Source organism: Bombyx mandarina, chromosome 10 (assembly GCF_030267445.1).
Source record: "Bombyx mandarina strain Sakado chromosome 10, ASM3026744v2".
Taxonomy (NCBI): Eukaryota; Metazoa; Arthropoda; class Insecta; order Lepidoptera; family Bombycidae; genus Bombyx; species Bombyx mandarina.
Window position 1 is genome coordinate 9,896,335 of NC_143217.1, and position 16,340 is coordinate 9,912,674.

A 16,340-nucleotide genomic window follows, 5' to 3' on the forward strand; every position below is an offset into this window, starting at 1 on the left:
TAATATTTATCAATGTATAGAAGAAAAACCAAGTTAATTATGGAAGTACTAAACATGAGTTAAGTTGGTCCCAAAAATTCGTCAAATTAAATTTAAAATAGTGGTTGAAAAGTGCGTTTTAAAACAGCTTAAAGAACTTTTAAAAAAAGTGATATTATCGTTGTTTTTTCAATAAGATCACAGTTTATATAAGTTTTTAATACACCTGGAAATACCACAACAAACGGTAAGTTGCAATATTCTTATTTTAAATACAATATTTCGACAAAATAAAAAATGTATATTTTTTCCTTTCTTTTTGGGGAAAATTGGGACGTATGTAGGGTAATTTGGAACGAGACTGGAAAAATTAGGGACGAGAAAACACAAAATTGGAACGCCAAAAGACAAAATAGGGATGGCTTGTTAGGGTTGTCACTGATATCTTATAATAGATTTTTTAGCCTATACTATCACTTAATTGCGTGATGTAAAGAAGGTTAATGTGTTTATAAGTTAGTTTATGTAAGTATTATAGGTAAAAGAAAAGTATATATATAATTACTTTTTTTTCGCGACATTTACCTTGTAATATCTGCCCGGTCGTATGTTCTTTATAGCAATAAAAAAAATTAAAAGTTAAAAGAACTCAAACGAATCAAAACTTTTGTTATTTCAGAATCTATTCACGCATCGAATCATGATTTTGTTAACATTCACAATGAACACACACAAATAAAAACAGGCCTCAGATTTTAAATGTACCATTAATTAAAAATCCGAGATATCCAATTATGAGTGAGTGAATTAATTGAGTTTAGTTATTTCGCTTAGAAAGAATTTCTTTTATTTTTGTTATTATTGGCAGTAATCAGATAAAGCTGTTTTTTTATCTTATTCACCTGATATCTTACTCTTGCTCAAAGATTATTTTGAAAATGTTGATTAAATAAAATTGTATTATTGCATTTCCAGTCCTTTTGTTTTCTATTTTTTATTCTATTTTATGATTTTGTGTTCATCATTTCGGTCCATATAAATAATTATATGGCACCTACCTATATATCGCAGTACTGCGAGTTGACAACCCTTACAAATATCCCAATTTAACCCTTAACCGTGTCAATTTACCCCGGACGCTGGGTAAATTGGGACGGCCATTATTTTACCGATTATTTCTTTAAAATGAATAATTAAAATAATGTAACGGTTTTTATCACCTAGGTACGTTAAAGACTCAACTTATTTCTTTGGTTGAGCAGTGACTATTTAATTGGAACTATTTTAAAATTCAATCTGAAGGTCGATTTTGTCCCTATTTACCCCATTGTACGGTATTATCATGCTTATTCAGAGTTGCTTTGTGAACTTACAACATTTCACATATTAGACTACAAAAAATGGAAGATTTTGCAACGAATATAAAACTAATATTGAGCGTCGAAAGATTTTCCTGGTTTTTTCTCCATTCACCTCTCAATCCCTAATCACCCCGTTTTTCGGTACTACGGGAATATGTGTTTCCAGAGATGATTCTTGTCTAAACCATGCAACAATTAAATGAATTCCTTTCTCTTTGGTATTTCCTGAGTGCTATGTCCTTTATATGTATTTTTTACACACGTGGCTTATCAAGGGTCTTTCTCCGATCTGGTTATGTCACTGGTTCGAATTACGATACGATAGCTCTCTCACCGTGGGCCACGAGCTATGTACTTACTAACCGACACAGACGACGCCGGGGCAACGAAAAGTAGCCGTTATCTTAAACACATCTTATCGGATCCCGGTTCCGACGGTATATCCAACCGCGTTATTAAACTTCTACCCGTCCAACTCATCGTGATGTTGGCATCTATTTTCAATGCCGCTATGGCGAACTGTATCTTTCCCGCGGTGTGGAAAGAAGCGGACGTTATCGGCATACATAAACCCGGTAAACCAAAAAATCATCCGACGAGCTACCGCCCGATTAGCCTCCTCATGTCTCTAGGCAAACTGTATGAGCGTCTGCTCTACAAACGCCTCAGAGACTTCGTCTCATCCAAGGGCATTCTCATCGATGAACAATTCGGATTCCGTACAAATCACTCATGCGTTCAACAGGTGCACCGCCTCACGGAGCACATTCTTGTGGGGCTTAATCGACCAAAACCGTTATACACGGGAGCTCTCTTCTTCGACGTCGCCAAAGCGTTCGACAAAGTCTGGCACAACGGTTTGATTTTCAAACTATTCAACATGGGTGTGCCGGATAGTCTCGTGCTCATCATACGGGACTTCTTGTCGAACCGCTCTTTTCGATATCGAGTCGAGGGAACCCGCTCCTCCCCACGACCTCTCACAGCTGGAGTCCCGCAAGGCTCTGTCCTTTCACCCCTCCTATTTAGCTTATTCGTTAACGATATTCCCCGGTCGCCGCCGACCCATTTAGCTTTATTCGCCGACGACACGACTGTTTACTATTCCAGTAGAAACAAGTCCCTAATCGCGAAGAAGCTTCAGAGCGCATCCCTAGCCCTAGGACAGTGGTTCCGAAAATGGCGCATAGACATCAACCCAGCGAAAAGTACTGCGGTGCTATTTCAGAGTGGAAGCTCCACACGGATTTCCTCCCGTATTAGGAGGAGGAATCTCACACCCCCGATTACTCTCTTTAGTCAATCCATACCCTGGGCCAGGCAGGTCAAGTACCTGGGCGTTACCCTGGATGCATCGATGACATTCCGCCCGCATATAAAATCAGTCCGTGACCGTGCCGCGTTTATTCTCGGTAGACTCTACCCCATGATCTGTAAGCGGAGTAAAATGTCCCTTCGGAACAAGGTGACACTTTACAAAACTTGCATAAGGCCCGTCATGACTTACGCGAGTGTGGTGTTCGCTCACGCGGCCCGCACACACATAGACACCCTCCAATCCCTACAATCCCGCTTTTGCAGGTTAGCTGTCGGGGCTCCGTGGTTCGTGAGGAACGTTGACCTACACGACGACCTGGGCCTCGAATCAATTCGGAAATACATGAAGTCAGCGTCGGAACGATACTTCGATAAGGCTATGCGTCATGATAATCGCCTTATCGTAGCCGCCGCTGACTACTCCCCGAATCCTGATCATGCAGGAGCCAGTCACCGTCGACGCCCTAGACACGTCCTTACGGATCCATCAGATCCAATAACCTTTGCACTAGACGCCTTCAGCTCTAGGAGCAGGCTTAGGGACCTCGGTAACCGTACTCGTCGAACTCGACAAAGAGTTCGCCGTGCAACCTAACCCATGAATCAGCTCGCTATATGTATTTCACTGGAATGGTACACCGCGCGTAGTTCGTTTCCAAATGATTCTTGTCCACCTGATGGTTGTCTGGAAGAGATCGCTCTTAGCGATAAGACCGCCAATTGTACTTTTTTGTTTTTTTTTAATGTATCGCACTGTTTATTTGTTTTTTGGTGTACAATAAAGAATACTCTCTCTCTCTCTCTCTCTCTCGCTGAGTTTCTCGCCGGATCTTCTCAGCGGGTCGCGATTCCGATCCGGTAGTAGATTCATTCGCGAAGCAGCTACTCTTGAGTTGTTAGGTCTCCTTCGGAGGCGCTCGGGCAGCTGTTAGCAAATCCCACCCCTCCTGGCTGAGCCTTTGCTCGCCCACCTGTCCTGGTGAAACTGGAAAGGCCTCCGGGCCACCAGTAATCCTTCAATCATAAAACAAAACAAAAAACATCTTATCGGATTCACCCGATACACTTTCGGTGCTCTTAGTTTCCCATAAACACCACCAGTGTCACATCGAACCTTCTCAATGGGTCGCGATTCTGATCTGGTAACAGATTCAACGAAGCACTGCTGGTGTTAGCAAGTTTTGTACCGTGAGCTCACCAACTAAATCGCGCGTAGTTGAAATAGCCCCATAAGCTACCAGCGATTAGCTAGCAAAAAAACAAAAATGCGGGGGCTTGATATTCATGTTTTAATGTTTACGAGTTCCAGTATCCGTTTAATTAGCTGGGCCGAGGCCTCGTTCATCTATCTGTGTCATAAAAAACATAGATTTCACAGCTCCAAACTATGATTTTCTCACAAAGATGATATCTGACTTTGAATAGGCCCCATGGCATATTATGGAACCTGGGAATTGAGGTGTGGAAGTTAAAGTCACTAACTACAACACCAACGGAAATATTAATATAAATAGCTCATATATCTTTAAGATCTTGAAGTCGTCAAGTCCTAAAGGATAAGACGCCCGCAATACTCTAATCGCACGATGCCAGTGTTCGCATCCACGCAGCAATTTTTTGAAATACGCATAAAAAAATTGGTGCGTGGATGCGATCATGTAGGTATACGTATATGTATTTAACACATGTTCACGAAGGTTGCGACTGCCGTTATAAATTATACCACAGAGACCTTAAGTCTCAATGTGTCTTTGGGCTCCGTAGAACAACTAACACCAGTTCGACCGTGAGCTAGTTCATCCGTCAATGCAATAACGGGCAAGGTAATCAACGGTCCTCTGGTGTAGTGGTAAGTGACATGGTCACTACACAAGGGGGTCGCGGGTTCGAATCCCGCCAAGGGAAGATATTTGTATGATAAATATAAATGTCTTTTCCAGGGTTATGGATGTATATTAAGTATATGTATGTGTATAATAAAAATCTTACATTTATATCCGTTATCTGGCACCTGTAACACAAGTTCTTTACGAACTTATCACGGGACCAGTTAACGTGGCGTGATTGTTAGTAAATATTTATTTATTTATTCTTATTCTTAAAAAAAAAAAAAAAAGTTGACTTTTTGGATTCTTCCTGATAAAAAGATTAAATAAATTCCATTGGAACTATCTTCTTACGCGAAGTCATCATACGCTCTGGTTCATGGGTTGGGATGAGCGCATTAAAATGCCTATTATGAAAATTTCGACTTCGTCTGACGACGGGTAGCATTCATGGGTCTCTTTGAAGACTTATTAACTTTTGAATAGTCAGGCCAAACGGATGTTTCAGATATTTTTGACGGTCTACTGACGATTCCTATTTTAATTAAGTACGTTTAAATAAGATTTTTGCAATCAAACAAAGGTTCTGAAATGTTGTTGTGTATTAAAATAATAAGACAAAAAAAAACTTGCCAAATAAAGACAAAGAATTCTATGTAAAATCTTCAATCAAATTCTAATGTAGGTAATTACTATCTATGTGGTTTCTGTTAAGTTAATAATTTTTATGTTTGGCGTTAAGCTGAATGTAGGTAATAATAATAAGTCATAAATACAGGCTTATATAATTGTGTGCCGTATACTGAGAAAGCGTTTTTACAAATATAATATGTTAGTCCGAAACGATTTTAGGACCGTGAACTTCGAACTTGGGTTGGCCTGGGCCTTGGGATGGTCTATGGAGCGGTGACGACTCAATACCGGGCGGGTATTATTGGATATCGTTGGTTGTTGTAATCTCATCAATGTATCATGTTCATTAAAGTATTACGTAAAACACAAAAGGGCAATACATGAGTCATCAGTTACGTAATAGAGTTTGGAAAGAAACTTCTTGGTGTAATTTACTTCATAATTTTTTTTTAAAGAAAATTCAGACGGTGTTAATATTGGGCAGTTTTCCAGTTTTAATTTGAGTTTTGTGTCTTACCCTTAAATGCCTTTTCCAATGTAGGCACAAAAGCTTTTGAATATCTTAAAATACAATTTTCGTATATCATACAAAACTTAATATCATCATTATTTTAGTATTACCTACACATATTGTCCTAATTTTAAAAGTATATCAACTTATTAATTAATTAACTGGTTTTCTCGCCAGATTTTTTCAGTGGGTCGCAATTCCGATTCGGTGGTAGATTCTACGCATACGTGTCTTACTAAGATTAGTGTTAGCAAATTCTCTCAGGTTGAGCCCGTGAACTCACCTACCCGTCCAGGCGTAGCTGGGATAGCCTCATAAGTTACCGGCGAATAGGTATGGAAAAAAATAAAAATATCAAAATGCAGTTCAATATTTCCATTTGTTAGTAAATTAATTTTCTATTTAGTTGTCGCTATTGCGAGATTTGCTATTATCACTCAAATATTATGGTTATAATGGAAACGCTCAATTATTTTCTGACCAATAATAAAACAAAAGAGAAAATATAATAGATCCTGTTTTGAGAGTTGTCAGTAATTTTAATCGAATTTTGAATTTTATTACACAAAAAACTGGGTTATTATACTAGGAAATATGAAACACAAATGGGAAATACATATTCCAAATTCTCCTGTATTCGCCATCGTCAAATGATTAATTTTTTAGCAAATCATATACGAGTATAGTGTAAATCAGACATTGTGTACGGTACTTTATATATTGCGTTAAGCAATATGTGTCACACTTTCAGACTGTAAGTAACCGACCCACATAGCAAAAGTTTTATAGCAATCTGCAGTATGTCCTTGTTCCAAGTTAATTCGTTTTGCGGATCTCTTCGCTCCCAACTTAAAGTGACGTCATCGGTCGCAAATGTAGGCTGAAGCCCAACAAGAGCAATTATACCACGAGTATATCTGGACAATTACTTAAGCTATCACATACGTGTAGTTATTGGAATTTTTGTTGAGTATTGAATTAAAAAATAAGACTGGCGATAAAAGTGTAAGATTTATTACAAAATTAATTATGAGACGTTGTTACTTTGCAAGCCCGACTTGCTCGAACGTAATTATTTAACATGCTTAATTATATTGCATCATAGACCTTGTCATTTTATTTCAATTGAGAAGTTGGAATTAAGATTTTTTTTTTCAAAGAGCCGTTCGTAGTAGGCAGTAAAGGATGTGAAATATAGGAAGGAGGCGTCGTCGGTCAATACTGGAGTTGGTGCGGTGCGGGAGCGGTGCGCAGGCGTGGCCCCCTGTCCCCTGTCCCCCGCTGCTACCGGCCCACTCACGCAACTCGCGAGTCAGCCGCCGTGCGCTGCGATCGCGTGTACCAGAGACCCTTTGAACTAACTCGAGCCATGTGTGATGTTTTCATCGCAGAGGGTGACTTTCGTCTAGCTTTCGTCCGCGACATTTATTTGTATGAATGAATAAATTTTGCAAATAATATATTCTGACGAATCGTTTAGCTGACTGTATAGGGGGACAGCTTTCGCCTAGTGTCTACTTTTCTGGTAAGCTCGTGGCCGTTGACATTGCAGCGTGCGGATCCCGCAGTGCGTGAGTGTGTGATTAGCGAACATAATAAACGAAGAAATCAGCTGAGTCGCGTAAACATTTTTAATTAGACAATTAACGATGTCATAGACTAGATGTACCGAAGAACATAAATACCGGTCCTGCAAGACTTCAAACATGCGGCGTTTATTGCTCCTGTTCCTACTTACAGGTAAATAGATTTGTAACTGTAATAATAATATGTATCTGTAAATATTGTGTTTAGAACTATATAGTACAATTCACTATTTTAGTGACTAATATTCTTATTATAAAAATTGAATCTTTCGAGACCCTCATTAAATTACTTTAAAATATAAAGTAAATTGAGCATGATTTTTTGGCACAACTATGACAATAAGTATAAAATTTGCTGCCAAAGTTACTTAAAAAAAACCGGAATAAATGGGATTGAATAAGATAAACTACTTAATTCGCAAAGTTAATTATTTGTTAATTTTATTATTATATTTCTTCTGTTTCATTCGAAGACCTGATAATAACCAAGTAATGTTGTATATTTCTTCTGTTTGATTCGAAAACAATATAAAAACCAAATAATGTTGTATAGTGTGTTACACATGCATTTGTATGGCAGGGCAGCGTTTTGTTCAAGGATTTAAGAAATATCTGGTGTTCGATAGCGTCGTTATTGTAAGAGTGTATTGTACAATATCCATCTGTCGGCATGAACGAAGCGTATTGGTTCCGTCGGATTAAACTAATCGTGATGCAGCAAAACGGGAACATTCGTTAATCTTCGTGTTTCGCTAATAATTGAAAAGTAATAATGAAAGTACTATGTTAACTGAAACTACTATGCTAATGTTACATTTCGTTGAATGAGATTCAATGCAAACAAACACATGAAGAATTATTGCCCTTGTAGGCAGACGAGCATACGACCCACCTGATGGTGAGTGGTTACCGTCGCCCATGGACTTCAGCAATGCCAGGGGCAGAGCCAAGCCGCTGCCTACAAACATTTAAAGTCCAGGAATAACGAGGAGAACTACCTAAGTACTTCAAATTTAGGAATATGAATGACAGCTGCTTCGCAAACATTGAATAAATTTAAAGCATTCCTATTCATTCAAATCCTTTTTTATATCTCCGAAAAATGGCAGGGCTTACGATTAGAATAAGGAACTTGGGGTCTTTATTTATAGCAGCGGGCCGACAGGTGTTCAATACAGGTAGACGACCGGAATGGACCCGACCCGTGGCTGGGACGAGATTACTCTTATAATGAAAAATCTTTGCACATGTAAAACTCATATAGAAATTCGTTGGTTTTCTTTTCAATGATTTTCAAGAATCCATTTATTTTATCCCTCAAGTTTCACTCATTTGATATCCATACTTATATTTTAAATATAATAACCACCTATATTCCAATGCTTTATTAAAATTTGTAAAGGTTTGAGAGAGAAAAAAACTCAGCGTTTATACTTTGAAAATATGTTTTATTAATTTTCCGGCGTATTCACGTTTCAATGCAAAAAGTCATCAGGAAGTTTTGCTTTGAAGCTATCTGTCGCAGATAGCCCTGTCCCAAACACGCCTTTATAAATCACAAAGTTTTGCCCTCGGAGGAGTTACCAAAAGTTTAGGTCTCAATACCCACATCAATCTCAAAAAAAGGTGTTTATTGAATGGAACAAAACAGGTTTGTTCAAAGAAAAACGACCTAAAATTTTCTGTAGAATTCGCTGTGCAATAATAAATAAAATAATAATAAGTAAAATAATATACATTTTAAAAACTATAAAGGAGTTCAGTAAACACTAGAAGAATGCATCTGTTTTAACGTTTTAGAGTTCTACATAAAATTGTTTCGCGTTCGATAAATATTTTTTGCTCCAGTTTAGCGGATGTGGCTTGCACCTGGCTTGTGTTTTTTCTCCTTTATTTTAAGTATGCCACGTTACCTTGTGGTCTGGATAGCATCTTGAAGTTCTCTATTATTGTTCCAAAAAACGTTTCAGTTATATAAACCGAAGCTTAAACACACTATAAGGATAATGTTTTAGTACTTTTCTCTTTCTTGCCCTGGTACAAAATGTATCCATATTGATGTTTGATCGACCTCCAGCTTTACGATAGGTTTTTTGGCTGACCTCTTCCAGAATTGCATGCTTTGGATTTGTGAATCAATATTTTTGGTAGGGATCAAATTTAATGGGAGGGAACTCACAGAAAATATGAGTAGGTATAGTACCACTATAGATCCTATTGTTGAAATTTATTCGAGAAATCCACCCATTTCACTATAATCATAATAATATATATAATCATAGCGCAAAGGGTCGATTCACGCTATAATTCTGTTAAATTCTTTAAAAAATGACACTCGCGCACCTTTTTGCACAAACAGTTATTTATATAGATTAACTGGACCTCATAACATGCGTTCGTACCATGCTTTGATCACGCAAAAAAATAGAAACAATGACAATAATGTTCATAAATTACAAAATCATTATGCTGCATGCTTATACAATATTCACACAACAAAAATCATAGCATTTTAAACAGTCATTTCGATTGCGTAACATAGATCGTATTATGGTTCCAAGAAAACTTGGTTTATGTCTATTTTAGGGTGTTGACAGAGAAGGCATAATCAAAACGGGTGCAAGGAGTCGATAAGTGGCTGGGCGCCGGCTTTCATCTCTGTTATGTGTGTGTTTACACCCGATGTACAGCGGTGTGCGTAGGCGCATCTTCACACTGCAATTCGACTTTTGTGTGAGTTTTATTTATGGCTTTTCTGATTGCGGTCCTGTTTTCGATCTTGGGTTTTTATCTTTTTTTTTAAACGTTTTAATAAATACATTGACATTTAAATGCACTTTTTAACTGTCACTTCAAATTTCAGCCTATTGCTATCGTCAATTAACTGAGTAATTTTGTACTTGAAAATTTTTCCTGATATTCCACAGAAGAGAACAATTTAAATTTAAATGTATAACTGGATTACCAATTAATTGATGCCAGTATTTAGAGAGGTTTATTAATTGGGTAAACGAGTTCACGGTCTAACTGGTGTAAAATGGTCCAGTCCATACACATTGTCGAAGCATTAACTGATTTGTACAACGGCTATCCTAAACTTCAAATCTGAACGCAAGATTTCTTCGCGGCAGAATTAAGTAGGATGGTGGCATAAGAGCTTACAATATGCCCTACCAACACAGTAACACGTAACAGTAAAACCGGCTGGTGATCGCGTTATGCTGGTATATACCTAGTAACTCAAATAAGGCGGTTTTCCATTCTCCTGTGAATCCCTTAGTTGTCTTTTACAACGACAAGGGGAAGAAATGGGTTAGTGCTATTCTAGGGCGGCACCACATGACCAAGATTACCTATGACAATCCAACGTAACTATGAAGCAATAAAAAAAACGACCTTTATTTCTCTTGAAAATCTTTATTACAACTTGAAAGAACAACATTTAAAGAATCCATAGGGAAAATATTGTTTCGTTCGAAAATTTAGGTTAATTCAGTACAAGATTTCCCAGATGTGTTTTGGCCACTTTGAAATTTCCCAGCAGAGTTAAACATTCCTTGTTTTATAAAGGTGTAGCAAAAGTTTCTTCATTCGCTGTTATGTCGACTGAAACTGACAAGATTATGTTTCTTGCACGCATTTACAAATCACGAGCTCGTTCACAAATTACTTCATAAGTTCTAAGAAACTGTAGAATTGCTTACATTTATAAAAGTTTTTCTGGAATAACATTAATCCCAACTGGGTTAGTTGTTATAAGAAATAAATATATATTACTTACAGTATAATTTTTTTATTTTATTTTTATTGCTTAGATGGATGGACGAGCTCACAGCCCACCTGGTGTTAAGTGGTTACTGGAGCCCATAGACATCTACAACGTAAATGCGCCACCCACCTCGAGATATAAGTTCTAAGGTCTCAGTATAGTTACAACGGCTACCCCACCCTTCGAACCGAAACGCATTGCTGCTTCACGGCGGAAATAGGCGGGGTGGTGATACCTACCCGTGCGGACTCCCAAGAGGTCCTACCACCAGTGATTACCCAAATTATAATTTTGCGGGTTTGGTTTTTATTACACGATGTTATTCCTTCACCGTGGAAGTCAATCGTGAACATTTGTTAAGTACGTCAATTGGTACCCGCCGGCGGGATTCGAAATAAAATATTACTGTAAATATTATAGTTTATGATAATTTCACAAGAGGATCATTAAATTGCTTCATTAGATTTATTGTGAAGACTACAATAGAAATAGTAGATATGCCAGTTATTTCCCTGGAGACATGAGAGCGGGGCGTTAAAGTAACTGTGATTACTATTCCAAGCAGAATTCGTAATCAAGCTACCAGTTGACTTAATGCTCCATATGAATTTAGTGCACTATTTTTTGTTGCATTTAAAATAGGTTATTGGAAAATATTTTCGTTGTTATCATACACAGATGAGATCATTACTTAAATACATTTACATAGCTTGTATCAACAACAAAAAAAGGGTTTTGTGGCTGAAATAAATAAAAAATACTATTGAATTTCATAATTTTGCAGTTAATTTTTACATACAATATATAATAATAAAAAACCAAAATATGTGATTTTGAATAACTACTATGATTGTGTTCATAATCAATTCGCAACTTAATGATAATTAAATTCTAGCTTGTTCTGTTTCTAGTAAAAAAAAAAATTGCTTTGATGGGTGGACGAGCTGCCGGCCCACCTGGTGTTAAGTGGTTACCGGAACCCATAGACATCTACAATGAAAATGCCGCCACCCACCTTGAGATAACAGTTCTAAGGTGTCTGTATAGTTACAACGACTGCCCGACCCTTCAAACCAAAACGCATTACTGCTTCACGGCAGAAATAGGCGGGGTGGTGGTAACTGCCCGTGCGGACTGACAAGAGGTCCTACCACCAGTAATTATGCAAATTATAATTTTGCGGGTTTGGTTTTTATTACACTATGTTATTCCTTCACCGTGAAAGTCTATCATGAATATTTGTTATGTACGTAAGTACGTAAATTGGTACCCGCCGGCGGGATTCGAACACCGGTGCATCGCTAGATACGAAATCACCGGAAATAAGGCGTCCTTTAGGCCACGACGAATTCCTAAAATTCCTTCCTAAGCTTCTTTCCATCTATCTCTTTTTTAATATCATACCTCCCGCCATCGGAGCAGAGCACGTCATTTTACGGTTCTCCAGATCCACTATCCGTGCTTTTAGGTACCTTAGGCACCGATCACCGTAAATTAGCCCACAGACACAGCCCACTGAATTTCTCGCGCGATCTTAGTGGGTCGCGTTTCCGATTCAGTGGTAGATTCTGCGAAGCACTGCTCTTTCTGGGGCTAGTGTTAGCAACGTCCTCAGGTTAGAGCCTCGTGAGCTCACCAACTCGGCTCGGTTACGATGGCGTAGCTTCGAAAGGCTACAAGCTTAGATAGGAAAAAAGAAAAGAAGAACAAATGTTTTTATTTTATTTACCTAATATTATAATTTTTCGATTTATTTACAAGTTAATGGTTTTTGGTATCTATTGAAAATGAAACAATTAGAACAAAAACTAAGAAATATCGCGCATTAAACTACATATTTCAACAAAACACCCGTTTCGTTAAATACCAATATTTGAAAATAACTGCATTATGACAGTAATTTATCGTTAAGCTAACAATAACTGAGAGCCAATAAGTAAGGAACAAAAGACTCCATAGAATGTATTATCGACCTTGAAGAGCACGAGGGCTGGCCTGCGCATGCCGGCACGTGCGTGCACTGAAATGATAATCATAGAGTGGCCAGGGGGGGTATAATCAACTGAATAACTAATTCAAGTCATTGCGCTTTACTTTGTACAATACGCCTTTTATTGCTACCATTTTTTCTCTCGGGTAAAAAAATCTTTATAAAAGGGCTTTTGAAAATCAAATACATAAATATTACGATACAGATTTTCAATGAATTGTGAAGTCGCACGTTAAGGTACCGACCGCCATCATATCGGTTTCTGGCAAGAGTTCCGATTTGAAGAGTGGGACGGCTGTTACACAACATAATTGTAATTCCGACCTCGTGTCTCCAAGTGGATGGTGATATCCGAGAAAAAACCTCAAATATTGATCTTTTTTATTTTCACTACATAATTTTAATCATAACAAATATTTGTGAAAATTTTAGTGCTAGAATCTTTATTGAGCGTTCCATTTCAAGTTGAATTATGTGAGTTGCCCGAGGGAACAGTAAACAAACAGAAGAATAACTTGATGTTATGAAAGGTTAATTAATGTTAAATGTCGAAAGGTTACCTTGCGCTAGTTTATGAAACTGAATATTGTATGAGACTTGTTTTATTGACGTATTTATATAATTATGATATTGTACTACTAAATGACAAATCGATAAAATGTCTCATTCGGAATGTTGGTGCCTTCAGTAGGCCTATGAACAATTTCTTGTTAGTGCAAAGCTCCTCCTTCCGCAGCGGCTTAGAATAATATTTTACCAATAATTATACCCTGACGATTTCTTTTATTTAATCTTGACTTGAAAGAAATTGACCTTATGGCTTTTAAATTTACCGTTAAGATATCGCAATCCTTATAATAAACATTGCTCTTTACACTCTCATCGAGATAGTATTTATACGTATAGTATAGTATTAAACGATACTTAAGTTCAGGGTCTATGTTAAGTGCATTTCTTTTTCTTCTAAAAGGCATGATTTGCTTTACACAAACGAGCCAGGGTAGAGAAGGTGAACGATGAGTCAAAAAAAAATACAACTCATAAGACGACCAGTAATTATCGCATTGGTAATTTATGGAAATACTAATTACGAGCGACCCTTTGCCTTAAGCAAACTTGCCTATGTACATTTTTCTAGCTATTATATATATTTTTTACGTCGCATGGATATAAAAGATATATACACATAGCTATAGCATTATGTTTATTGTGTGTTGCATAAAATTGAGCGAGTGACGTCATGTAACACAGTGAACTAAAATCGATATGGCTAGAGCAAGGGGTCGCAGAGGCGGTGATAATATTTGATTACATTTGAACATAAATCTATTTTTTTATTCCTTCCCCCGAGTATCCCCTGACCTGTCTGCTTCGAGAGGGCATTTGCTTAAATCCCCTTTATTTTGACATACATCTTTCCTCCATAATAATGTGTTCGACTTAATTCTCATCTGACATGAGATTATGAAGTCCTCATGTGTGTTTGGGACTATAAATTAGTACACAATGGTACATGGTTTTATTATGAACATAAACAAATATACAGAGGCTCAATTTACATTCCAAGAATTTGCTCGTGTAGTTTGTTGGCTCAACTAAAGTAGGCCGGTCTGATCAATTAAAATATTCCTCAATTGTCTTTTATTTCGCATGGAACTAATTAAAACTCAGACGGTCTCGTGTTTCGAACTGGAACAATTGTAATGGCTAATTGAACCGGCTGTCAGTAATGTTAATGTAGTAAAGGAATGAACTAGTTAAAATGAGACACTTTTGTTAGGGTACGTTTTTGTTCACGTTGTCCCAAAACTTCGTGTCGGCCGTTCCAAAAATAGTTGATCCTTAGTCTATGAAATCTGAATGTAGCTCACTTACAGTGACATGTGGGACTCATGAGTCATTCGTTGGAAGATCCATTAGTTACAATCTGCTCTGTCATGCTGGCTTTTGAGGGCGCATCATTTTAGTGCCAACTCCGCGATATGGATACATTTATTTCGACAAAGTAATTTCAATATCATGATTTTTTGCTTATGTTATCGAGGAGAAGTGAATTTATATTTTCCTCAGCGAAACCGGATTTTATATATTTTTGGTACTGATAAGTATGAATAAGTATAAAAAAGACGTTTTCTTGAAACTACTCGCACGCATTATGTCAGAAACCTTTTCTGTGGCGCCAACATTTTTGTAACAGGCTTCATCACAACGGGACGAATATCTTGGGAACATATTATGAGGACAAACATTCTTTATAGATACATACATAGATTATGGTACGTATGCGTATTTCGAACGAAGAAATTTCCATTAAGAAAGGCATTTGGATTAAAATGTGCAGGCCAAACAAAATTTTAAACATTAGTTTGCAATTTATCACTGAGCAATCTTAATAGTCAGAGCCCACATGCATACAACTAAAATTAATGGTCATTTGACTAGTCGTTTTCTATATTTCCATTGTGAAACGTCGCGTATGAGATAAAGCCGAGCTGATTACGGTCCCGTGTCTTACTTCCGGGCCGACGGGGCAGCGGTCATCGCCGGATGAAGCGAAACATGGAAAGCATTTTAAGCGGTCGCTTAATAGCATGACCCAGTCTATTGTTATTTGTAACATTTATTTCGAGCACGACTTATTGATTCTTTGTTCTATGCACGATGTTTTTTAAATGATACCCAGCGTGACATGTTATACCTAATATACCTTTTTTTTAAATTTTGAATTCGTTCTTTGTAGAATTTTCGAATAAAATGTGTACATTTGTAGTAGGCAGCGGCTTGGCTCTGCCCCTGGCATTGCTGAAGCCCATGGGCGACGGTAACCTCTCACCATCAGGTGGGCCGTATGCATGTCTGCCTACAAGGGTAATAATAAAAAAAACATTACTTGGAGTTTGTGGTGGATTCACGAAGCCACACAGTGTATTAGATTCTTTGAAAACCAACAAAGCAATCGGACCCTTCGCAAACTTAACGCGAAATCAATAATCTCCTCACAGACATTCGAGGTACGAGTACGTATATGAAATCTACTGAGACATTTTTATATTTCATAACATCAAAAGATACCCTAATATATTCTTTGTTTTATGAAGTAACTAGATCTACATAAGTATTACACACAAGTGTGAATGAGATTTTATCACAGCGACATACCATATTTTACTTATACGTATTTCTTGAAAACAGGATTTTTGTAATCTTATAGAGTAGGTAATATATTCAGCGTTATGTTCTCATGTAATATGCTGAACACATTTAGAAAGTGATAATTCTGTGATATATGTAGTAAGAGAAATATATACGAGTGCTAGAATGATTATGAAGTCTTAACTAATATATATGTCATCGTATTACCGATTTTT

At 37.3% G+C, this 16,340-nt stretch overlaps 1 protein-coding gene across 1 annotated transcript in view; it reads left to right on the plus strand.

The window, feature by feature from the left end:
* Window positions 1-7,189: 7,189 nt before the first annotated feature.
* Window positions 7,190-16,340, plus strand: part of dtn (transmembrane protein 132C dtn) — a 95,528-nt gene continuing 86,377 nt past the window's right edge. The window contains exon 1 of the mRNA XM_089730383.1: window positions 7,190-7,367. Within this exon, the coding sequence (XP_089586509.1) occupies window positions 7,334-7,367 (34 nt within the window). The 5' untranslated portion in view covers window positions 7,190-7,333. The remainder of the gene's footprint in view (window positions 7,368-16,340) is intronic.